This window comes from Rhinatrema bivittatum, chromosome 4 (genome assembly GCF_901001135.1).
Source record: "Rhinatrema bivittatum chromosome 4, aRhiBiv1.1, whole genome shotgun sequence".
NCBI classification, from domain to species: Eukaryota; Metazoa; Chordata; class Amphibia; order Gymnophiona; family Rhinatrematidae; genus Rhinatrema; species Rhinatrema bivittatum.
The window spans coordinates 239,856,561-239,882,053 of record NC_042618.1 but is presented as its reverse complement, the minus strand read 5'-3'; the positions used below and the strand labels follow the sequence as shown (position 1 = coordinate 239,882,053).

Here is a 25,493-nt window from a genome sequence, read left to right as displayed (position 1 = left end):
AGGTCTAAGAGACTTGAGGGTGGACAGTCTGTTACTTCGGTGAAGGGAGGGACCTCCCCCAACCAGCCCAAGAACAAAGCTACTACTGTCGCCTGGTAAGAATCTGGCTTCATTTCCTACCTCGGGGGTTAGTAAGGTAGAGCCTATTAGCATTCAAAAGTAAGTCTTGGCTAAGGAGAGGTGAGACAAGCAGAAATTAAGAGTAATTTGATAAGCACTGGACATTAAATATGCTTTGTAACTATTATATTTCTTATTGCCTGTGTCCCTAATTGCCTTTGTATGTATTGCCTGGCAAAGTGTTAAGCTTAGCCATGGGTAACCTATAAATAAAGATTTGTTTTTATTCAGATAGTTGTGTCATTTTCTAACAATGAACAAGGAAGGAGGTGGGGGTTAGAAACAGCTCTACTCCCTACAATACTTATTCAATTAACTTAACCGTATAAGTAGTGATATTGAGCCTTATCCAGTTAAGTTAAGCAGATAAAGTTAATCATGGCCCATAGCAGGTCTAAAGTTAGCCGAATAAGCTTATCCAACTAACTTACACAGTAGGATATATTTTAATATTGGCCCTGTAGGGTCTGTCCCCAGATGTATGGGAGGACGGCTGGAAAGCTGTATGAGAGATGCAAACCATTTGTATCTGAACCACACTGGAGCTATAAGGATCAGATGAGCATGATCCTGGAGAAGCTTCTGCACTGTTCTGGTGACGAGCAGTATTGGTGGAAAAGCATACATGAGAGTTGTCCCCCAATTGAGGAAGAAAGCATCTTGAGCTAGTCTGAGATTACTGACAGAAATGAGCAAAATTGATTTAGTTTTCTGTTCTATTTTGAGGCGAATAGGTTCACCGATGGTAGACCCCCATAAGTCAAATCGTCTGTTGGCCACTGTCTGCTGCAGAGACTACTGGTGTGGATGAAATACTCTTCCAGCATATTGGAAATCTCCAGAAGATAGGTAACCTGTAGGACAGCTCAATTCATGGCTACCCAATTCCAAATCTTCAATGCTTCCTGGCAGAGAGGCCATAATCCTGTGCCTTCCTGTTTGTTGATATAAACATGGCAACTTGGTTGTTCATTTGAATCGGGATGTTTTTGCCCTGACAAAGATGCGCGAATGCTGACAAAGCATATCTTATTGGCCTGTGGAAGGAAAGGTAGACTGGAGAAACCCAAATGATATGCAGACTGTACGATTTTGAGGGTCCTTTTTAATGGAAGCCACATTTCCAAGAAAATCTGGATTTTGCTCCTTACTGGAACAGAGGGGTATGGATTGTTTGTGTGGAGATGGGGATTCAAAACTGGGTTCACGTTTGAAATGGGCTTGTTGTGTGGAAAGAGAGAGATACAACTTGGCATGCTTGACTTATTTATATAATTATCGTTTTGTTTTGTTTTTTTGGCTCAAAGCAGCAGTAAAAGGGCTACTAATCTTTCCCAGTGCACCATATTGCTCCCTTTCAGCACAGGAATCAGGGCTTTAACTGAGGAATCGACCCAGTTTAGCCCTTGGCAGAGTGCTGATCTGCAGATTGCATCCTCCTGCTCGATATTTGCCTCCTTGCAAGCCAGGCAGAATGCAGCAGTTGATATGCTAAGCCACTATGACTTACCTGTGATGTCTCACCTCCCCTTCTTTTTTTGTCTTTCATGGAGAAACTGGAAGCCAGTGGAGGGAAGGAGAAGGAAGGGTGATCATCTTTGAACCTCTGACAGAGTCCAAATCCAGCTCAGCACCATAGGAGACCAGGAAGCAGTCTGGGGAAGAGGCTATGCTGTAAGCCTTTTTTCTTCTTTTTAGGATCCTGTTGTATCAGGGAAATCAGTATAATTACTGTTAGCCTGGAGCCCTCCTGCTGGAACTACCAATGGAACAAAGTCACTGGGGATCACCCAATACCTGACCTATTTGTGCAGAAACTCAGATTACAGCTGAGTTGGTTCCCAAGGGAGAAGGGAGAACCAGTCCAACAGAACTTGGCCTATAGTCCACCTGGAACTTGGGCCTAAAGCCTTCCCAGATGCAGTACCAGTCCACGCATCCATACCATCTGCTGAAGATAAAGAAATACTGAAGGCAGTACCACACCTTTATAGGGGGAGTGAAGTTAACTTTGAGATTTTTTTTCTTTATCCATCTGCTGGTAGGAGGCATAACCCACTTGTCTGGACTGGTCTGACATGCATTATAAAGAAGGTGGTGGCCTGAACAACACATCAATCACTTATGGATATTTCAAAGTATCTTCTAAAGCTGAAAATCACAAATGATCATGTAAGGCCCACCATCTCTGCTGAATTTATCTGGTCTACGTTGTACCCTCTCAGTTCATAGTGATATTATCCAGTTACGTTCTTCACAGTTAGAACAGTCCGCTAGTCACAACTGGGTCACCACAGCTGCATCAATATAAAAAAAATCTGCAAACGTGGAATGTGTGACTCAATAGTTACAGCTAGAAATTATGTATTAAAATGGGAGTGAAACAGGCTTACTGATCACATGACATTTTTCCTAGTCCCCTTCTACATGCTCAGCAAAACAGCACATCACACATTGTAGCAAAGCAACTGTTAACAAGTGTAACAAAAGCGAGTTAAAAGATTTTATATTAAAAAAAACCCCACACCACACATAGCTGTCTTGAACCAAGAAACTCCATAGGAAGGGCCACATTCACATTTTCAAACTATAGCATAATTTTACAAAGCCAGGGATATGCTGTAGGAAGAAGGAGGAGAGAGACTATCTACCAATTTTAAAGAACTGATTTAAATGACCAGCAACTTGCTGTTCTGGTTGGGAGACATGTAGGCCTAGGAAGAGCTAGGAGTAAAACTCATATTCAAGAGCACCCATTGGTAAACAGTTTTCATTATGACCACATCCAAATATGTCTGTAGAAAGATTCTTTCAACAGCTCTAGTTATTAGGGCTTAAGATGAAACCAAATCAGGAATGAAACTAACTTTACTGGAAGATATCCAGGCTAAAATATGCAGACAGAACTGAAAACCACACCTACAAAGAGCAAGAATGAATAAAACCTCCTATGATTGTGCCAAATCTGTGCCATCACCAATTTTACATACATACACAAAAACGTTTACAGGGCTGTGGCCCAGACCACGGCTATCCTGCAGCAACCTAACAAATATAAAAATAAAGGTCTAATTTGATGGAAATTCTTCCATTTATAAAACAATTGTTTAGCCATTTTGTATTTGTCTTCACAGCGGATTATTTTTCTGATTCATTCTGGGCCACTTTTGATGCCTCCTCACTCTCTTCCTTCATTTCTACATCTTCTTTTAAGGTTCCACTCTCTTGAACTTTCCCAGCTTCCACCTATAGGAGAGAAATTGAAAACTGCTGTTCAGTTTTGGCCACTTCAACACAAAGATTCACCACAGACCCTTACTACTGGATGTAGGAAGCAGGCACACACTGTTTTCCCACATACATCAGGCCATCATCACTAATGTTCCTGTAAGCTGTGTGCACACAAGGAAAAAAGAATGGTGTATCAAAGAACACTGCACAGATTTGCACACTCCATTGCACATGAACTATTGTGTGTACAGCTCACAAAAAAAATTAGTGGAAACATTGATTTTTGGCCACCCCCCACCCCACCTCCAACATAAGGATTATTAAGAAGCCAAGTTCTCTAGGGCATAAGCGGCCAGCGATGATTAGCTTTTTAAGTTCCCTTCTCTTTCCCACATTTGAATAATCTTCAGCCTACCTTTGCATCCTTCTCAGCAAGTCTCTGGAACATGTTTGCATACATCTTTTTTTCTCTCTCATGTTGCTCTTTGACCTTTTGTTGACAGGCTGCTAGCTGCACCTTCGCTGCTTTGTTGCCAGGGTACAGCTGTAAAACCTTCTGGAAGTCTGCCCGAGCTAGATCAAAGTCATTTACACTCAGATAGGCCTCTCCACGCCTGAATAAACCCTTCTCATTACTGCTGTCTATCTCCAGTGCCTAGGGAGAGAGAAGAAATATGCAAAAGGACAAACACATTTGGACTTCAAAGAACACAACTAGATATGCCACAGAAGATTCTCTAGTAATGGAAGTACTGGCTCTCATATTGTGGTAAAGCTAGGAATTTCAGACTAGTTCAAAAATCTTCAAGCAATTTTATAGTATTCCAGAGTTTTAAAAAGTATTATAGGTGACACTAGAGGGCCGGATCTAAGATGGCTGCTTAAACTTTTCACTCCTGTCTCCTGGGATAAAACTCTTTGTGTGTGCGGGTTGTTTTTTTTAATAATTAATTATTCAAAGTACACATGAATTTCCAACATAGTTTAAACACCTACTTCATTCCATTTTTAACAATTGTAAGACCCTCCCCATCCCATGTACCATCAATCCATATATCCTCTTAGGCATCCTCTAAAGCTGAACATCACAAATGATTATGTAATGAATAAAACCTCCTATGATTGTGCCAAATCTGTGCCATCACCAATTTTACATACATACACAAAAACGTTTACAGGGCTGTGGCCCAGACCACGGCTATCCTGCCGTGGTCTGGGCCACTGATTCTGCTGAATTTATCTTGTCTATGGTGTGCCCTCTCAGTTCATAGTGATATTGTCCAGCCACAAATGGAATGGGGTCCAAATCTCTTGAAACCTGTACATGTTGTCGTTCCTGAGAGCTGTTAGTTTCTCCGTATAAGCTATCATCTTCACCTTAGCCAAAACTGCCTACATAAGCAGGGCCACAGCCTTTTTCTGCCATGTCGCCAATGCATATCTTGCCACACTCAACACCATACGTAATAATTTCCTCTTGGTGGGAGAAAGATCCTTAGCTGGCATATTGAGCAGGAACAACTGAGTCCTTTGGAATTTTTTTCATCTAAAACGTCCTCTAGTAACTTACAGATTTTATCCCAAAATTTTCCAATGTCTGGAAATGTCCACCATATATGATAAAATGAGCCAATTGCTCTGCCTTCCCTTCAACGCTGATTGTTACTAGATGGATATATTTTTTGTAATCTTTGTGAGGTCATGTACCATCTACCGTATATAAGAGTTTAGACCCATTCTCAACCAATGCTGAGGAAATAAAGATATGCCCTAAGGATAAAGCAAAATTGCTTACCTTGTAATAGGTGTTATCCCAAGCAGGATGTAGTCCTCACAGATGGGTGACGTCACTGTCGGAGCCCTATCGCAGGAAAACTTTATGTCAAAGTTTCTAGAAAACTTTGACTGGCCCTGTGAGGCCACTGAGCATGCCCAGCATGCCATGATATTCTCTGCCACAGGAGTCTCTCTTCAGTCTCGTATGTAGCAATAAGCTTTAGCAAAAAATAAAATAATAAAAGGTATGACCCAACTCCGCGGGGTGGCGGGTGGGTTTCGTGAGGACTACATCCTGCTGTCCTGGGATAACACCTATTACAAGGTAAGCAATTTTGCTTTATCACAGGACAAGCAGGATGCTAGTCCTCACAGATGGGTGATTAGCAAGCTAGAGGCTGAGTCATTTTGTGTTGAAGCAACAGTGAAGTATTGCTGTTGAAAATGAGGCACAGCAGGTTGGATGTAGAAGGAGTTGGGATTAAACTGGAAACAAGTTCTTTAAGACAGATTGTCCATAGGCTGAATCTTGTTGTCCCTGTTTGTCCAAACAGTAATGAGCTGCAAATGTGTGAAGAGAACTCCATGTTGCTGCTTTACATATGTCAAGGATTGGCACTGAACGGTAGTGTGCTACTGAAGTTGACATTGCTCTTACAGAATGTGCCTTTACTCGCCCTTGGAGAGGAAGGCCCGCTTTTTCATAGCAAAATTGTATGCAATCTGCTAACCAGTTGGATAGAGTATGTTTACCCACTGCTTTACCCGGTTTGTTTGGATCATAAGATACAAAGAGCTGAGTGGATTTCCTATGGACGGAAGTGTGGTCTAAGTAAAATGCTAGCGCACGCTTTCAGTCCAAGGTATGTAAGCCTGTTCCCCTTTGTGAGAATAAGGCCTTGGAAAGAATGTAGGTAAAACTATGGATTGGTTCAAGTGGAATTCCGTGACAACCTTGGGAAGGAATTTTGGATGTGTATGGAGAACCACTCTGTCATGTAGGAAGTTTGTATAGGGTGAGTACGTGACAAGTGCTTGTAACTCACTAACCCTTCTAGCAGATGTAATTGCTATGAGGAAGATAGTTTTCCATGTGAGAAATTTAAGATCACAGGAATTCATGGGTTCAAAAGGAGAACGCATGAGTCTTGTTAAGACCAGATTCAAGTCCCATTCTGTGACTGGTGGCCGAATTGGTGGTTTAAGGTGAGTTAAACCTCTCATGAACCTAGTGACGAGAGGTTGTGTGGATATAGGTGCATCTCCCAGCTTGTTATGGTAAGCCGAGATTGCACTTAAATGTACCCTAACAGATGAAGTCTGAAGACCAGAGTCTGAAAGATAACATAAATAGTCTAATAGAGAAGTTGTGGGGCAGGAGAAAGGATCAATACTCTTTTGCCTACACCACAAAATAAACCTTTTCCATTTTGAAGCATAGTTCTTTCGTGTGGAAGGTTTGCGTGAAGCTAGAAGCACTTGAGATACATTGGATGAAAGATTGAGTGGCTGTAAAATCAAGGTTTCAACATCCATGCTGTCAGGGAGAGGGATTGAAGGTTGGGATGGCGCAACCGACCCTGATCCTGAGTTATGAGAGTGGGAGCTACTTCCAGGCGAATTGTATCCCTGACTAAGAGGTTGGGAAGTGTGGGAAACCATACTTGTCGAGGCCAATACGGGGCTATGAGTATCATGGACCCCTTGTCCTGTTGTAGCTTCATTAGAGTTTTGGTTACGAGCGGTATTGGAGGATACGCGTATAGTAGGCCTGAGTTCCAAGGGCGAGCAAAGCCGTCCTTGGCTGGCTGGTTCTTCTGTTTGTGTAAAGAACAGAACTTGTCCACTTTGTGATTCAGGTGTGATGCAAAGAGGTCTATTGTTGGTTGACCCCAACGTTGAAAGATCCTGGTCGCTACTGAGGGATCCAGGGACCATTCGTGTGGGTGGAATTGATGACTGAGTCGATCCGCTAGTATATTTTGAATGCCTGCCAGATAAGTGGCCCGGAGAAACATTGAGTGTGTTAGGCCAAGGCCCAAATCTGTGCAGCTTCTTGACAAAGGAGATATGAGCCCGTACCTCCCTGTTTGTTGATGTACCACATGGCTACTGTGTTGTCTGTTTGGATTAGAACAGTCTTGTGTGAAAAGCAGTCCTTGAACGCATGCAGTGCATAACGTATAGCTCGAAGCTCCAGGACATTTATTTGAAATGTTGCTTCAAGGTTTGTCCAAGTCCCCTGGGTTTGGAGATTGTCTATGTGAGCTCCCCAACCCAAGGTGGATGCATCTGTAGTTAAAGTTATCTGTGGGACTGGTTGCTGAAATGGTAGGCCTTTGCACAAGTTGTCCATGTTTGCCCACCAAAGTAGAGATAATCTTAGTTGGTGGGTCACTTGAATTGGATATTGTAGTGGTTAAATGGCTTGGATCCATTGTGATCTTAGAGTCCATTGGGTAACCCTCATAGCAAGCCATGCCATAGGAGTGACATGAACTGTGGAGGCCATGTGGCCTAGTAAGGTTAGAAACTGATGAGCTGTCACTTGTTTCTGTGAGTAAATGGATTTTGCCAGGAGGGAAAGTGTCTTTGCCCGATCTTCGGGTAGAAAGGCTCTTGATTGGATAGTGTTCAAGTCTACACCTATGAATTGAAGTAGGTGAGATGGAGTAAGGTGGGATTTTTGATAGTTGATGAGAAAACCCATGGAATGAAGTAGAGAAATCGTTCGATTGAGAGAAGTGAGAGCTCCTTGTTGAGATTGACTTCTGATGAGCCAGTCATCTAGATATGGAAAGACATGGACACTTTGTTTGTGCAAATGTCCTTCTATTACTGCCAGACATTTTGTGAATACTCTGAGAGCAGAGGCTAGTCAGAATGGCAGAACTCTGTACTGGAAATGTTGATGGCCCACCATGAAGCGCAGGTACTTGCGATAAGGAGGGAATATTGGAATGTGAGCGTAAGCGTCTTGGAGATCCAGAGAACAAAGCCAATCTCCTGTTTGAAGAAGTGGAAGCATGGTGCCTAGAGATACCATCCTGAACTTTTCTTTCTTCAGAAATCTGTTGAGATTTCTGAGATCTAAGATGGGATGTAGACCTCCGATTTTCTTTGGAATGAGGAAATAACGGGAGTAGAATCCTCTGCCCTGCTGAGTCCGGGGCACTAGTTGTATAGCCCTGGCTCTCAGAAGGATGGATAATTCTGCTTGTAGATGAATTAGCTGAGATTCTTGCTGTAGAAAAAATCTTGGTGGAGATTCTGGTGGAATTGAGAGGAAATTGAGTTTGTAACCTCGAGAGACTATGGAGAGTACCCATTGGTCTGATGTAATTCTTAGCCAATGATTGTGAAAATAGGATATTCTGCCTCCTACTGGTAGATCTGGTTGAGGATTTAGGAGATGGATATGTTCTCTGGTTTGTGTTTCAAAAGCCCGCAGCTGGCCCTGTCTGTGGAGGAGGTTGCGGGCGAGTGGTTCTTGGTTGTCTGGCCTGGGAACATTGTTGCGGCCTAGTGGACCTGCCCCTGGATGCTTGGGGGTGGTACCTTCTTTGCTGGTAGTATGGGCGTCTGGGTTCTCGCCTAAGAGGACGACGAGGAGGCTGTGTAGAAGGTTCTTGTGGGACCTGTGATAATTGACGTAAGGTCTCTGTATGTTCTTTTAATTGTTGCATAGCATCTTGGACCTTTGAACCAAAAAGGTTATCCCCAACACATGGCAAGTCAACAAGTTTATCTTTGACCTCAGGTCTAAGGTTAGAGGCCTTAAGCCATGCCCATCGTCGAGCACTAATTCCAGCAGCTGCTGTTCTGGAAGCTTCATTTATCAGAGAATACACTTTCAAGATAACTCCTTTCAGCGTGGGAACATGTTCACAATATCCTTCAAATAGGTATTTCCCTTTCAGTAGATCAGCTTTCACATCTTTTGATTTCATAAAATGCACTAATTATATATAAGTAAAATAATCAGATGTAGAAATTTGATATTTATCCATGTCCTTAAAATCCAACTCTCTTTGCCTGGCCCATACTTATTCCAATCTTTCCAACCCCTTAATCTCCCACAACTGAAAGACCCCATATTGTTGGCATGCCAGCAAAGCGGACTGTACCTAATAGAGTTCTCCAATAATAATCCCTACATTCCACTACATTTTTCTTACACTAACCCATATTTGTAAGATACACTCTATACATTACGATATCTGGTCTTTATTCCATCCCTCTTTACCCCAAGCCAAAAAACTTTGGGGCAGATTTTCAAAGCCCTACGCGCGTAAATCCAGGAGGATTTGCGCGCGTAGGGGGGGGGGGGTATGCGCGCTGGCACTATTTTCAAAAGGCCCGGCAGCGCACATAAAGCCCCAGGACGCGTGTAAGTCCCAGGGCTTGACAAAATGGGTGGTCCGGGGGCAGGGCGGGGCATGGCCAGAGGCCTCTCCATGGCCGCTGGGCCAGGGGATTGCATGCCAGCAGGCGTAACTTGTGAAATAAAGGTACAAGGTTTATTTTTTTTCGGGCTGGGGGGGGCGGGACAGGTAGGGAAAGGGAGGGGAAGGTGGGGGGAGGAAGGAAAGTTCCCTCCGAAGCCGCTCCGATTTCGGAGTGGCCTCAGAGGGAACGGGGAAAGCCAGCTGGTCTCCCCGAGGGCTCAGCCCGCGCAAGGTGCACCCCCTTGCGCACGCTGACCCCTGATTTTATAACATGCGCGCGGCTGCGTATCTTTTAAAATCTGCCCCATTTTGTATTGGGATTGTTCCCAACAGATTTTGTTCAATTCTCACCCATTGTTTCCTGTTCACCTTGTTATGATAATGTACCACTGCCTTAAGTTGCGAAGCTATATAGTATTTTTCAATATTCAGTACTCTCAACCCCCTATCTGGCTTAGATAAATATAAAATTGTTTAGTTACCCTCGGTGGATTTCTCTTACAAATAAAAGCAAAAATCCTCTTCTGCATGCTCTTAAGTGTGCTATCTGGAATTATTCATGGCAATGTTTGAAAGAGAGAGCATATTTTTGGTAATATAATCATTTTCACTGAAGCTATCCTTCCAACCAGGATAAAGTATATCTCTCCCATTTATCCAGGTCTTGTGTAAGAAATTTCAATCATACCTATAAGGGAGCCTGGGCCGACATGCCGCAAATGCGCAATAGAGAGCAGCTCTACCGTGCATGCGCAGGGGGGAAAGCACGTCGGTCACAGCGGAGCGTAAAGATGGCGCTGGGAGGCAGCGTCGGGGAGGGAGGAGCAGCTGTGGCGGCGAGCTGCGGGCAGGCCAGCAACGAGCGCAGTAGTGAGGCGCATGTAAGGGAGAGACCCCCAGAGTCCTCGGACCGGAAAAAAAAATTTAAGGTTTGCTTTTATTTGGCAGTGAATTGGAAAAAATGTCAAGTAAATGGGAAGAGACCCAGGTCCCTTGTTTGCCGGAGGACAAGAAACCCGTGGCCTGGTTTTTTTGGGCGACTGGCCGCTTTTGAGACTACCGGTGTTTTTGGCTTTATAGGGGAGGTTCTTCCCAGAGGTCTCATCTCTCCCGCAAGTTTGTCTTTTCGCCCCCAAGGTCCTCAAAAGGATGCAGGCTCTGGAGATGGAACTCCACGGTCTTCCCAGTATAAGCACTCCACGGTCTTCCCAGTATAAGCATGCCCAAAATGAACACAATAAAAAAATGTGTGTACAAGCCCAGGCACTTAGGTCGCTCATCCAATTGGATGCCCTAACTGGACACTCAGTACCAACACCTTTAGTAGATGCACAAGATGTGCATTCAGAAGGAAGAACGCCCAAACTGGATACAGAGACGAGAATGTATGCACAAACGTGTGCTAAAGGCCTGCAGCAAACGCGCAAAAGCATCCTGCAGCCTATCACACATCAAAATAGGAGAAAGCAGAGTTGCTTACCTGTAACAGGTGTTCTCACAGGACAGCAGGATGTTTGTCCTCACATATGGGTGACATCATCAGGATGGAGCCCAATCACGGAAAACTTTGACTGGTACCTACTGGGCATACCCAGCATAGCACCAATCCTGCATCCAGCAGGGATCCCCCTTCATAAAAGTACATGCGAAAAGTAAGAAAATGTAACAAACCCAACACCGCGGGGTGGCGGGCGGGTTTTGTAAGGACTAACATCCTGCTGTCCTGTGAGAACACCTGTTACAGGTAAGCAACTCTGCTTTCTCACAGGACAAGCAGGATGGTAGTCCTTACATATGGGTGAGTACCGAGCTGAGGATGCCCGAGCAATGCACCAAATGTACCCAAAGACATGCAACAGGCACAACAACTGGGGTGAAAATTTGGTTAAAAGGGTATCCTGAACCCTGATGGGTCGGTGGAAAGCTGTTGGTACATTAATTGGCAAATAAGTTGCGTAGGACAGACTGGCCGAAGATGTAATCTTGTCTGCCAGCCTTGTCTAAGCAATAATGGGCTGCAAAGGTATGGAGAGAGCTCCAGGTAGCAGCTTTACAAATGTCAGTAAGTGGCACCGAGCGGAGGTGCACTACTGAGGTCACCATGACCCTGATAATGTCCTTTGACACAGTCTTGGAGCGAAATGCCTGCCTGCTGATAGCAAAAGGAAATACAGTCCGCTAACCAGGAGAGGGTCTGCTTTCCCACAGGTTTACCCAATTTGATGGTATCAAAAGAGACAAACAATTGAGTGGACTTTCTGTGGGCGGCTGTACGGTCTAGGTAGAAGGCTAGAGCACGTTTACAGTCGAGATTATGCAGAGCCTGTTCTCCTGGATTTGAATGGGGCCTGGGAAAGAAGGCAAGTAGTATAATGGATTGATTAATATGAAACTCCAATACTACCTTAGGCAAAAACTTAGAGTGAGTGCGGAGTACTATCCTGTCATGCAGAAGTTTAGTGTAAGGCGGGTAGGTGACTAATGCCTGTAACTCACTAACTCTGTGAGTGGATGTGATCGCCAGAAGAAAAATCACCTTCCAGGTGAGATAGCGGAGATCACAGGATTGGAGAGGCTCAAATGACGGTTTCATGAGCCGCCCCAAAACCACGTTAAGGTCCCAAGAAGGGGCCGTAGGGCACAATGGAGGTTTTAGGTGCAGCAAGCCCCTCAAAAAGCGTGTTACCAGGGGTTGTACAGATATGGAGACATCCCAGACACTTTTATGGGAGGCGGCCACCGCAAAGACATGCACCCTGATAGAGGACATTTTCAGGCCTGACTGACAGGTGCCAGAGACAGTCAAGAAACTTCACTGTGGAACAAGTGAAGGGGTTGATGGACATGGAAGTACACCATACCGTAAACCTGTTCCATTTATAGCAATAAGACTTTCTTGTGGAAGGCTTTCGAGAAGCTACCAGGACATGGGGAAACCGGCTCTGAAAGGTTAAGAGGTTGAAGAATTAACCTTTCAACATCCAGGCAGTAAGAGATAGGGCCTGGAGGTTGGGGTGATGTAGGCATCCGTCGTTCTGAGTGATCAGAAGCGGATCCTTCTCCAGAGGAATGTGCCGGCGAATTGATAGGTCCTGAAGTATTGGAAACCACATCTGGTGTGGCCAGTGAGGGGCTATCAGAATCATCAATCTCCTGTCCTTTCGCAACTTCACGAGAGTCTTCGAAATGAGTGGAAGTGGAGGGTATGCATAAAGGAGACCGCTGGTCCACGAGAGGGAGAAAGCGTCTCTTGGCTGCAAGTGTTGGCTGTGAGAGAGCAGAAGTTTTCTACTTTGCGGGTGTGGATTGACGGAAAGAGGTCTATATGAGGGTAACCCCAGCGTTGGAATATTGAGTCTGCTACTGTTGATTTGAGGCACCACTCGTGCGGTTGAAAAGTGTGACTCAGCTTGTCTGCCAACACATTGTCCACTCCTGGCATGTAGGTGGCCCTGAGGCAGGAAAGGACCTCCGTCCATATCTGTGCAGCTTCCTGACACAGGAGGTAGGAGTCCGTTCCCCCTTGCTGGTTGATTTACCACATGGCCACCTGGTTGTCGGTTTGAATTAGGATGACCTTGTTGGTGAGGTAATCCTAAAAGACCCTGAGAGCATATCTGATTGCCCGAAGCTCTAGGAAATTTATCTGGAGTTTGGCTTCTTCTGGAGACCAGATGCCCTGAGTTTGCAGGTTTGCAACATGTGCACCACAGCCAAGGTTGGAGGCATCTGTTGTCAAGATAATTTGAGGTTCTGCAACCTGAAATGGAAGGCCTTGAAGAAGACTGGATTGGTTTATCCACCAAGCCAGTGAGAAGTGGAGCTGGTTGGTGATGTGGACAATGGTGGACATTGGCTGAGAAGACTGAAACCACTGTGATTTTAGAGTCCACTGCATTACTCTCATGGCAAGTCGGGCCATCGGAGTGATATGCACCGAGGAGGCCATATGACACAGCAAGATCAAAAAGTGACGCGCAGTTGAGTGTTGTCGAGACTGCAGTTGTTGGGCCAGAGAAGCGAGAGTGAGAGCCCAATCCCGGGGTAGGAAGGTTTTCGCTTTTAAAGTGTTCAAGTTGGCCCCTATGAATGATAGGGTTTGAGATGGAACTAGCCTGGATTTTGGATAGTTTATGAGGAACCGTAGGGAGATCAGGCAATGCAAAGTGAGACGTAGGGACGTCAGTGCAGTTTAATGAGTGGGAGTCCTGATCAACCAATCGTCGAGATAGGGGTAGATGTGGACACCTTGAGTCCTGAGATAAGCTGCTACCACGACGAAATACTTAGTGAAGACTCATAGGGCAGATGCTAGGCTGAATGGCAACACTCGATACTGGAAGTGGTTTGGGTTACTATGAACTGCAGGAATCTGCGATGTGACGGAGTGATTGAGATGTGTAAGCGTCCTGGAGGTCTAGAGAGCAGAGCCAGTCTTCCCTTTGCAGAAGGGGAAGTAGAGAACCCAAGGTCACCATCTTGAACTTCTCTCTTTGTAGGTATTTGTTTAAGGTGCGAAGGTCCAGTATTGGGCGAACGCCACCTGACTTGTTTGGGATTAGAAAATACCGGGAATAGAATCCCTGGCCCTGCTGGGAGAAGGGTACTGGTTCTATTGCCCGGGACTCGAGGAGGATGGAAACTTCCTGATTGAGAAGGTGAGAATGGTCGGATGTTTGCCTCGTCAGCCGAGGTGGGGAATCTGGTGGAACGGTGAGGAAGTTGAGATGGTAATCTTGAGTCACTACAGCTAGTACCCACTGATCTGTCGTGACCGTGTGCCACATGCTGGTGAAGTGGAACAATCGACCTCCTACTGGTACGGAAGGGGAAATGAGGCTGGGCACTGCTCTCCAGGAAGGAGTCATAATCCGGACGCTGGACCTGGCTGAGGGGCTGGCTGTGTCTTTTGGGTCTGAGGTTGTCTGGATTGGCCTTTTTGGTAAGGCCTGGAGGGACGACCTCTGGAAGCCGGAGGGTAATATCTCCTTGGTTTATACACAGGCCTCTTGGAGTCTCTTCTGAAAAACCTCTTGGAAGAGGAAGAGTAATCAGAAGGTACTAAGGAGAGTTGGCGGAGAGTCTCATGGTGGTCCTTGAGCTGCGCCATTGTTTCTTGAATCTTTTCTCCGAAAAGATTATCCCCAGCACAGGGTAAGTCAGCTAACCTATCCTGTACTTCTGGTCTGAGGTCTGAAGACTTGAGCCAGGCCCATCTTCCTGCGCTTATTCCTGCTGCAGAGACTCTAGAGGCAGTGTCGAAGATGTCGTATGCAGCACGGACCTCATGCTTGCCAGCATCTGGACCTTTTTGAGCAAGGGTATGAAGCTGGTCTTGAAACTGTTCCGGTAGAGATTCAGAAGAATCTTGGATCTTTTTGAACAGGTCCCTATTGCACTGTGTCATGTAAGAACATAAGAAAATGCCATACTGGGTCAGACCAAGGGTCCATCAAGCCCAGCATCCTGTTTCCAACAGTGGCCAATCCAGGCCATAAGAACCTGGCAAGTACCCAAAAACTAAGTCTATTCCATGTAACCATTGCTAATGGCAGTGGCTATTCTCTAAGTGAACTTAATAGCAGGTAATGGACTTCTCCTCCAAGAACTTATCCAATCCTTTTTTAAACACAGCTATACTAACTGCACGAACCACATTCTCTGGCAACAAATTCCAGAGTTTAATTGTGCGTTGAGTAAAAAAGAACTTTCTCCGATTAGTTTTAAATGTGCCCCATGCTAACTTCATGGAGTGCCCCCCTAGTCTTTCTACTATCCGAAAGAGTAAATAACCGATTCACATCTATCCGTTCTAGACCTCTCATGATTTTAAACACCTCTATCATATCCCCCCTCAGTCGTCTCTTCTCCAAGCTGAAAAGTCCTAACCTCTTTAGTCTTTCCTCATAGGGGAGTTGTTCCATTCCCCTTATCATTTTGGTAGCCCTTCTCTGTACCTTCTCCATCGCAATTATATCTTTTTGAGATGCGACGACCAGAATTGTACACAGTATTCAAGGTGCGGTCTCACCATGGAGCGATACAGAGGCATTATGACATTTTCCGTTTTATTCATCATTCCTTTTCTAATAATTCCCAACATTCTGTTTGCTTTTTTGACTGCCGCAGCACACTGCACCGACGATTTCAATGTGTTATCCACTATGACACCTAGATCTCTTTCTTGGGTTGTAGCACCTAATATGGAACCCAACATTGTGTAATTATAGCATGGGTTATTTTTCCCTATATGCATCACCTTGCACTTATCCACATTTAATTTCATCTGCCATTTGGATGCCCAATTTTCCAGTCTCACAAGGTCTTCCTGCAATTTATCACAATCTGCTTGTGATTTAACTACTCTGAACAATTTTGTGTCATCTGCAAGTTTGATTATCTCACTCGTCGTATTTCTTTCCAGATCATTTATAAATATATTGAACAGTAAGGGTCCCAATACAGATCCCTGAGGCACTCCACTGTCCACTCCCTTCCACTGAGAAAATTGCCCATTTATTCCTACTCTCTGTTTCCTGTCTTTTAGCCAGTTTGCAATCCACGAAAGGACATCGCCACCTATCCCATGACTTTTTACTTTTCCTAGAAGCCTCTCATGAGGAACTTTGTCAAACGCCTTCTGAAAATCCAAGTATACTATATCTACCGGTTCACCTTTATCCACAATTGGTAGGAAGCAATGTGAGAAATTAGCATTGAGCCATGAAAAACACGTCTGCCCAATTAATCCAGGGACTTTTGTTCTTTTTCTGGAGGTATAGAAGAATGAGGTTTGGACCATCTTGCTCTTTTCTGGGCTGACTCCACAACTACTGAGTGATGATCTAGCTGAGATCGTTGAAAACTAGGAGCAGACTGTACTAAGTAAGTAGCATCTGTCTTGCAATTGACAGGTGGTACAGAACACCTGGCTGCTCCCAATTTCTTTTCAATAGATCAATAAGGATCTCATGTACTGGAATAGACATGATTTCCTTAGGAGCATCAATGAACTGGAGTACTTCCAGCATCTTGTGCCTGGAGTCCTCTTCTATCTGAAGCTGAAATGGAATTGTTTCAGACATCTCCTTTATAAAATTAATGAAAGACAAGTCCTCTGGAGGAGAACATCTTCTTTCATCAGGAGGAGAGGGCTGTGAAGGTAGATCATCAGTGTCCTGGGATGTGTCATCGGTCCAGGGATCATAAGGCTCGTCACCAGCTCCCATGGGATCATCAGATGGGAGAAACGGTGCTAATCCTGAAGGTCCAGGCCTAGGCACCGAAGGCATCGATGGTATCGGAGGTGGCACCGAAGGCATCGACGGAGGCACCGATGGAATCGGTGACATCGATGGACGCGTCGGTGGCAGCACTCCGGAAGGCAGAATGGAGATCGGTGTTTCTTCTTCATCTGATAAGGGTATCGGTGTGGAAGGAATCGGGGCCACCGGTTCCCTCAGGTCCACCGGTGGAAAGGTACCGATTAAAGCATCCATTCTGGCCAGTAGTGGTGCAAGAGCCATGGGTATCGGGTTGGTGACTGGCTCAGGAACTGGCACCGGTATCGATGGCCTCTTGGATCATCCGATCCAATTCCTCACGTAAACCTGGAGTTTGGAGCCCCGGTTCTGGAGTAGAAGGCAGCACTGACGTAGCCGGAGGGTCCACCGGTGACAGTGGAGTTGCGGCTCCCGGCACCTGTCCAGGTGGGGAATGCCTCAGTGACCCAGACAGAGAAGAGGATGGGGCCTTTTCTGGACGGGATTTCTTTGTCGGTGGCTCAGACGACGTCGATGCAAAGGGCTCGCCTGTATCGGTGGCCTGAGCTTTTCGATGGCGGTGTCAACGTTTTTCACGGTGCTCTCCCCGGTCCTTTTCCCGTGGAGAGACAGAAGGAGTCGACAACCTCGGAGTCATCAAAGCCGGTCGGGCAGCAGCGATTTCACGGTGCTGGTGCGAAGTAGACGGCACTGGTTCGGACGACGTCGAAGCTATCGATGGAGTCGGGGTTTTAGACCGAAAGAGAAATTCCATCTTCTCCAGCCGAGCCTTGCGACCTTTTGGTGTCATTTGGGCACATTTGGTGCAAGTTAGGACATCATGGTCGGACCCCAAACACATCATGCAGACCGTATGAGGGTCAGTGGTGGACATTGTTCGAGTGCAGTCGGGGCACCGACGGAAACTCGACGCCATGGTCTTGACAAAATTTAGCCACTGTGCGGTTGATGACCAGTAGGCTGTGAGAGAAACTCGACGGGAATAGACCGCAAGCAGGTAAAAAAACTTACCGTTCGACCGTGGAGTAAAGTTATCGATAGGGGGACCCCTGTGGGGTAAAAATTTTGAAATTTTCTTGAAGAAGTTCCATGAGGAAAATTCCTGTCAGGAATATCTGAAGAGCTTCTTAACCCACGTGGCTACTGCTGTGCGGAAAAAAGAAGACTGAAGGGGACCCCTGCTGGATGCAGCTGGGCATGCCCAGTAGGTGCCAGTCAAAGTTCTAGAAACTTTGACAAACGTTTTCCATGATTGGGCTACATCCTGATGTTGTCACCCAAATGTGAGAACTACCATCCTGCTTGTCCTGTGAGAAACCTGGGAAGCAGGGCTAGCCAAAAGCTGCTCAACCCGGAAAGTCTGCACTCTCTCCTCACCTCACAGAACTCCCCAGAGACATGAGCGGGACAGCCAAATGCTGAGGAAACAGACCCTTCTCCTGCTGTCTTCCTTTTGCTATCTTTTCTTTCTTTCTTTTTTTTTTTTTTAAAGTAAAAAAAACTTTTATCTGAGTTCAGCCCTCCCTGGCTGAAAGCAGGAATGGGTCCCGGCTACAGGGGGAGAGGGCTAAAGCTTTCATTGTTAAGGCTTTCTCTGCCTGCAACCGCTAATTGGAATTTAGGTCCACACCAGTCAAGGCTGCCACACAGAAGACACTCTACTGAGGGAGGGATCGCATAGTATCTCCTCAGGAGGCAAGTGTTGCTTCATAAACAGCTCATCTTTCTGATATCTCCATTCTAACTTCTTTCTTCTTTTCTTTTTTTCACTCACAGGCAATCCCCCGAAGGGAAATGCATGCCCACCATCTGCTGGAGACAGAATACTGGCTGGCTGATGTCGGGGTGGAACTATATAGCCATGTTGTCAGCTTTTGCTCCATCTCCATCTGCTGGCAGAGATGCATAACCCATTCAATGGGATTGACCTACCTGAATGCTAAGGAAGCATTCTTTATCTTGCTTCAATAAAACTGTAAAAAAAAAAAAAAAAAAGTGTTACTACTGTAACACATTTAGAGGTGAATTTTCAAAACTTGTGCATAAAAATAAAAAATATATGTTTAAAATAGTACGCACACAAGTATATACTATTTTAAAAACTGCAACATATGAGTTGAATTTTAAAAGCTCAGCACGCGCATTAATTTTTGGATGCGTGAAAAAGTCAGTCTCGTATGTCCACGCCATTCCAGGGACCTCCAGGCAGCCCGCAGTCTTCCTCTCCTTAGATGCCCTCTTTCTGTTTGAAAAATCACATCCCCTATCCTTGTCCACTTACTACAAATGTTTGTAAAAGCTTCTTAAGACAGACACTTGTTCTACTTCGGCTGAGAGATGGAACAATGATGGGGTGTTTATGATTACCATATCTGTTCTCTCCGCCTATTTCAAGCATCTCAGCAACCTCTATCAATATGTACTAAAGGGAAATGCAGTACAAATTTCTCCGGAGAGCTTTTGTAACCCCTCAAGTTGCATAACATTCTAAGCTCACATCCTTGGCTATGTGTGCATGCTGTCGTACAGCCATTGGTACTCTATCCCACTCCCTTTTGGGCTTGCCCCCTTGTTAAGAAATTTTGGAGACGCATTGTGGGCTATGTTGGTGACTTATTGGATGTCCAAGTCCCACTCTCTCCGAAAATTTTGCTATTTGACTGCATTTCCCCACTGCTGATTCAGGGCTCTGGACCTCGCTTATTCTTAAAGAAGGCGTGTGCCGTGGGGGAAAAGTGATTCTCTTGTTTTGGAAAGGGAAAGATGCTCCCTCCTTTTGGATTTGGAGTAGACATCTACATCGTTTATTGCAGATGGACAATTTGGCATCACATGACTCACCCCAACACAGATGACATTTTTTGCTGACTTGGGACCCCTATCTCCAAGCATTACCACACTGTTCCAGGAGTTTGGTTCTCGGTGACTGACCTACAAGACTCTGAATAACTTTCGATGGATCATGGACACAGCACAACATATGCATAAGGACCTGTTGGGGGGCAGGTGGGGAGGGGAATGCGGGTTTGGAACACTTAAAATGAGTATATGCTTGCTACTCTTTGTTACCTGGAGTTGCATAAGGAACTCTGCACCCCAGGTCATGTTCAGTTTTTCGTGTGCAATTCAATAAAACAATTTGACTAAAAGTCAGTCTCATATGTGTCAAGTGGATTATAAAAACCACTGAGATACGCATGTATCGCCAGCAGTGTGCACAATTCAAAATTTTTCAAAAAAGAGGTGGGACGAGGGCATGGTCTGGGCAGAGTATAGATGTTTCAGGGCGTGAACCTAAGATGTCATGTTAATACTTACGCAACACGGCACTCGCTGACGTTCCCTGCTGCATAAATTTACTTCTGCTATGGATAACATGTAAGCTCAAATAAAAAGAAAACTAGGCAGATCTGTGGGGTTTTAAGGGTTGGGGCTAACTGGGGACTAACTGATAAAACTGGGAATAGCGTCAGTGCACGCCCCTTTTAAAATTCATCGATTTATGCAGAAGAAGTGGAATTTGCATGCACATGCGCACATCCACTTAAAATTTGGCACACACTTGCATGCAGTTATGTTATTTTATAGCATGCGTGGATATGCACTCATATGTTCTAAAATGCTGCATTCCTGGGCACGGGCTGACGTACCCGCAACATGATTTGAAAGTTAACGTCCCTGGGGATAAAGTTTCAAAGGAGTAGCGTGTGTAAATGTAACATACTATTGTTACAATTTTCAAAAGCCATTAACTCGAGTAAATTGCACTTACTCAAGTAAATCCTATAGCAATTTTCAAAAGCTCACTTACTCGAGTAAAGTGCATTTACTTAAGTTCAGTTTTACTTGAGTAAATGCTTTTTAAAATTAGGTCCCCTGTGCATATATCAGGGACCGCAAGTTAACTTGCGTGTGTGGAAAAAAAAAAAGGCTGGGCTAGGGGCGTTCCAGGCAAGGGCCAACAGTTATGCGCATAAGTTGCTATTTTACAACCTGCCAAATTTTCACACGCAAGCTTTTACTTGCATATATTTACTTCTGCTCAGTATCTGGTGTAAGTAATCGTAAACATCTCAAAAGTGAAAAAATGATTGGTTGGGGGTAGGGTCTTAGTGAAATGAGGGGATTTCAGGTTAACAAGCCAGGAGCGTCTTCACAAATTGCAGATGAACTGGGCGAATTGGTAGACTAATTGGTAAAACTAGTAATTTTATTGCTGCACGCATGTTATAAAATCTCCTGACTTATACACATAAAAACTGACCTACAGGGGTAAATGTGTCTAAATAACATGAGTAAAATCTATTCAGGTATCCCTTTAAAATTCGAAGTACAAATACGCGGAATATCATTTGCGCACACTTATCCAGCAAAATCCCAACTCTCCTGCAAAGTAGCACCTTTGCCTCTACTTAGATGGACAAATTTGAACTTATTCAGATAAATAGCGCTTTGCTTAGACTTATTCAGCTATCTTACATACCTGGATAAGTCTGAAAAGTGCTACTCAGATAGACAACTCTGACAGACAAGTAGCGCTTTTCAGATTTATCTGGCTAAATGCCGCTACTTAGCCGTATAAATCAGTACTTTTCCAGATAAGTCCAAATTTGCGCAGCTCACAGGTTTTTACATGTGCGAGCATGTATGCGTGCATGCATATGTACTCGTATTTTATAACCTGCGTATTCCTGTATACCCATATACACGCGTATATGGGCATATGTGAGCATTTTTGAAAGTTATCCTCCCTGTCTATCTGGGCAAAAAGGCCACTTCCTACCAAACATGGAGTATCCAATACAGGTCTCCATATATCTTAGCAAGGTCCCACATAGAAAAATGCGAATAGTACAGCATGATAAGAAAATTATTACTTACCTGCTAATTTTCGTTCCTGTAGTACCATGGATCAGTCCAGACAGTGGGTTATGTCCCCAATCCAGCAGATGGAGTCAGCACAAGCTTTGAGGGGGCGTATCCATATATACTACTACCCCCTCTGCAGGAGTTCAGTATCGAGTATATCAAAGCCAGAGTAGAAACCCCCGAAGGATCAAGTTTGTGGAAACAGATAATGAAAACAATTGTAACCGCAACAAGTAACTGCAAACATCCTACCAACTTGTAGGGAGCTGTGAAAAACAGCGAAAAGAAACAACTGTGAAGACACAGAACACTGCGAGCAAGAAGCAGCGCAGAGCTGAGCAGGATCAAGAACCCAAACGCGGTGGGCGTCTGGACTGATCCATGGTACTACAGGAACGAAAATTAGCAGGTAAGTAATAATTTTCTTTTCCCTGTACGTACCTGGATCAGTCCAGACAGTGGGATGTACCCAAGCTTCCCTAAATCGGGTGGGGTCCTGCGAGGCCTGCTCGGAGAACCTGCTCGCCAAAGTGTCCAGAGACTGAAGAGGCGAGGTGCAGACGATAGTGCCTCGAGAACGTGTGTAACGATTTCCAGGTGGCTGCCCTACAAATTTCCTGCGAGGATACCGAGCGAACCTCCGCCCAGGAAGCCGCCTGAGAACGTGTAGAATGCGCTATGATTCCGGGTGGGGGAGTCCGACCCGACCCAATGTAGGAAGCAGCAATGCCGGCCTTCAGCCATCTGGCAATGGTAGTCTTCGAGGCCTGAGACCCCTTCTTAGGACCGGCCCAGAGTACGAAGAGATGGTCAGAGGTCCGGAACTCATTTGTAGCCTCCAGATAGAGGCGCAGAGTGCGCTTGACATTCAAGAGACGGAGAGACTTCGGCTCTGAGGAAGAGAAGGACGGCAACTCCACCGTCTGGTTCACATGGAATGCAGAAACCACCTTCGGAAGGAAGGAGGGAACGGTGCGAAGCGAAACTCCAGAGTCGGAAAAACGGAGATAGGGCTCTCTACACGACAGAGCCTGCAGCTCCGAGATGCGTCGAGCGGAACAGATGGCCACAAGAAATACAGTCTTGAGAGTGAGATCCTTTATCGTTGCGCTGCGCAGCGGCTCGAACGGTGGTCCCGACAGGGAGCGAAGCACAAGGTTAAGACTCCAGGAGGGACAAGGGTCCCGTAACGGAGGACGCATATGCTTGACACCCTTGAGAAAACGAGCAATGTCAAGATACTGTAGAAGAGAGCCCCCATCGCTCAACAGCGAACCAAGGGCGGCCACCTGAACCCGTAGTGAATTATAGGCGAGCCCTTTTTCCACCCCCGCCTGTAGAAACTGAAGGATCTGAGGTACAGAAGCCTTAGCGGGTCTCGTGGCCTGGCTGGTACACCACAGCTCGAACATAGGCCGCCGACGTCGATGTCTTTCGTGCCCGCAATAGCATGGATACTACCGCCTCCGGGTAGCCCCGACGCCGGAGGCGGTGCCTCACAAAAGCCAGGCCGCAAGACAGAAGAGTTCTGCCTGCTCGAAAAATACCGGGCCCTGATGTAGGAGCTGGGGGAGGTGCCCCAGCCTGATTGGCCCGTCGATCACCAGCTGTAGCAGGTCCGCAAACCAGGGTCGCCTGGGCCATTCCGGGGCGACGAAAACCACGGTCCCCTGATGGCTTTCTATTCTGCGGAGCATCCTGCCCACCAGGGGCCATGGTGGAAAAGCGTAGAGCAGAAGATGTGGCGGCCACGGAAGGACCAGGGCATCCACTCCCTCCGCGCCGCGCTCTCTCCGGCGACTGAAGAAGCGTGGAGCCTTGGCGTTGAGAGCGGACGCCATCAGATCCAAGTGGGGGGCCCCCCACCGATGGACGAGAAGTTGCATCGCTTTGTCGGAGAGAGACCACTCTCCGGGGTCCAGCAGTTGACGACTGAGGAAGTCCGCCTGGACGTTGTCCACACCGGCGATGTGCGAGGCCGCTAGCCGGACGAGATGACGCTCCGCCCATTGCATCAGCAGCGCCGCCTCGAGCGCGACCTGCGGGCTGCGCGTGCCTTCTTGTCGGTTGATGTAGGCCACGGTGGTAGCGTTGTCCGATAGGATTCTGACTTCCCGGTTCCGAAGAAGCGGGAGGAAATGTCGCAGAGCTAGCCGGACCGCTCTGGTTTCCAGACGGTTGATTGACCACTTTGCCTCCACCGTGGACCACGTCCCCTGCGTGGCGCTTCGATCGCAGACTGCACCCCAGCCTGCTAGACTGGCATCGGTGGTCACCACCACCCAATTTGGCAGATCGAGGGACACGCCACGGGCCAGGTTCGGCGGATCCAACCACCAGCCCAGACTGTCCCTGGCATTCTGCGGGAGCGGGAGAATCATCTGGTAGTCCTGCGATACTGGTTTCCAACGGGAGAGGAGCGCCCACTGTAAGGTCCTGATGTGCGCGAAAGCCCAAGGTACAAGGTATATGGTGGACCCCATCACTCCCAGGAGTTGCAGGTAGTCCCAGGAGGTGGGCTCTGGTAACGCAGAGAACCGTCGTGTGTGATCCCGCAAGGATTGAGCTTTGTCCTGGCGCAGAAAAACTTTGCCCAGTAGGGTGTCGAAGGTCGCCCCCAAAAAAACCCAAGCGTTGTGAGAGCATGAGGGAGCTCTTGGAGAAGTTCACTACCCATCCCAGGGAATGTAGAAACCGTACTACTCGAGTCACCGCTGAGCGTCCATAATCGAATGACTTCGCCCGGAGGAGCCAATCGTCCAGATAAGGATGAACCAGGATGCCCTCCTTCCGGAGAGCTGCCGCCACGACTACCATGATCTTGGTGAAGGTGCGCGGCGCCGTCGCCAATCCAAACGGGAGAGCCGTGAACTGAAAATGCTGGTCCAGAATTTTGAAACGAAGGAAACGGTGGTGGTCCGGGCGGATGGGAATGTGCAGGTAGGCCTCCGTTAAGTCCAGGGAGGAGAGGAACTCCCCCCGATGCACCGCCACATCACTGACCGGAGCGTTTCCATGCGGAACCGAACGACTCGAAGGGATTTGTTGACTTCCTTGAGGTCTAGGATAGGCCGGAAGGAACCGTCCTTCTTTGGTACAACGAAATAGATGGAATAGTGGCCCGAGCCCACCTCTCCAAAGGGCACGGGCGCAATAGCGCCTATCTCCCGGAGTCTGTCCAGAGTCAGCAGCACCGCTCCTCTCTTGAGGTCCGAGCCACAGGGGGAAAAGATGAACCTTCCCTGCGGGGGGCGGACAAATTCCAATGCGTAGCCGTGTTTTATGGTATCCAGGACCCACTGGTCCGAGGTGATCCGTGCCCACTCCGCGTAGAAATACGTTAGTCGGTCCCCAATCCTGGGGACAGGGGAGTGGGCGAGACTGGCATCATTGTGAAGACTTGGTATAGGGGTTCCCGGTTCCGGGAGTAGTGCGTGCGGGCCGACGCCCGCGAAAGGAGCGCGACCAGGGCTGAGACCTGGGGGCGGATGACCGGGAGCCCACCTGTCTGTATCCCCTGTAGCGCCGTTGCGCTCTGGCTCTGGTCCGAGAAGAAGAAAATGCTCTGGATGGTCGAAACCTATCCTCCGGCAGCCGATGAACAGCGTTCTCCCCCAGGGACTTGATGATCTGGTCCAAATCCTCCCCGAAGAGGAACTTGCCCCTGAAGGGAAGAGAGCCCAGACTCGACTTAGAGGACGTATCAGCCGCCCAATTGCGTAGCCACAGTAGTCGTCCTGCTGCCACTACCGAAACCATGGATCTT

General features: G+C 46.7%; 1 protein-coding gene across 1 annotated transcript in view; it reads right to left on the bottom strand.

The window, feature by feature from the left end:
• Positions 1-2,609: 2,609 nt before the first annotated feature.
• FKBP4 (FKBP prolyl isomerase 4) overlaps positions 2,610-25,493 on the bottom strand; it is a 193,068-nt gene continuing 170,184 nt past the window's right edge. Inside the window, exons 9-10 of the mRNA XM_029599954.1 lie at positions 3,767-4,006; positions 2,610-3,366 (exon numbers count right to left, since the gene is read on the bottom strand). Coding sequence (XP_029455814.1) covers positions 3,259-3,366; positions 3,767-4,006 — 348 coding nt within the window. The 3' untranslated portion in view covers positions 2,610-3,258. The remainder of the gene's footprint in view (positions 3,367-3,766; positions 4,007-25,493) is intronic.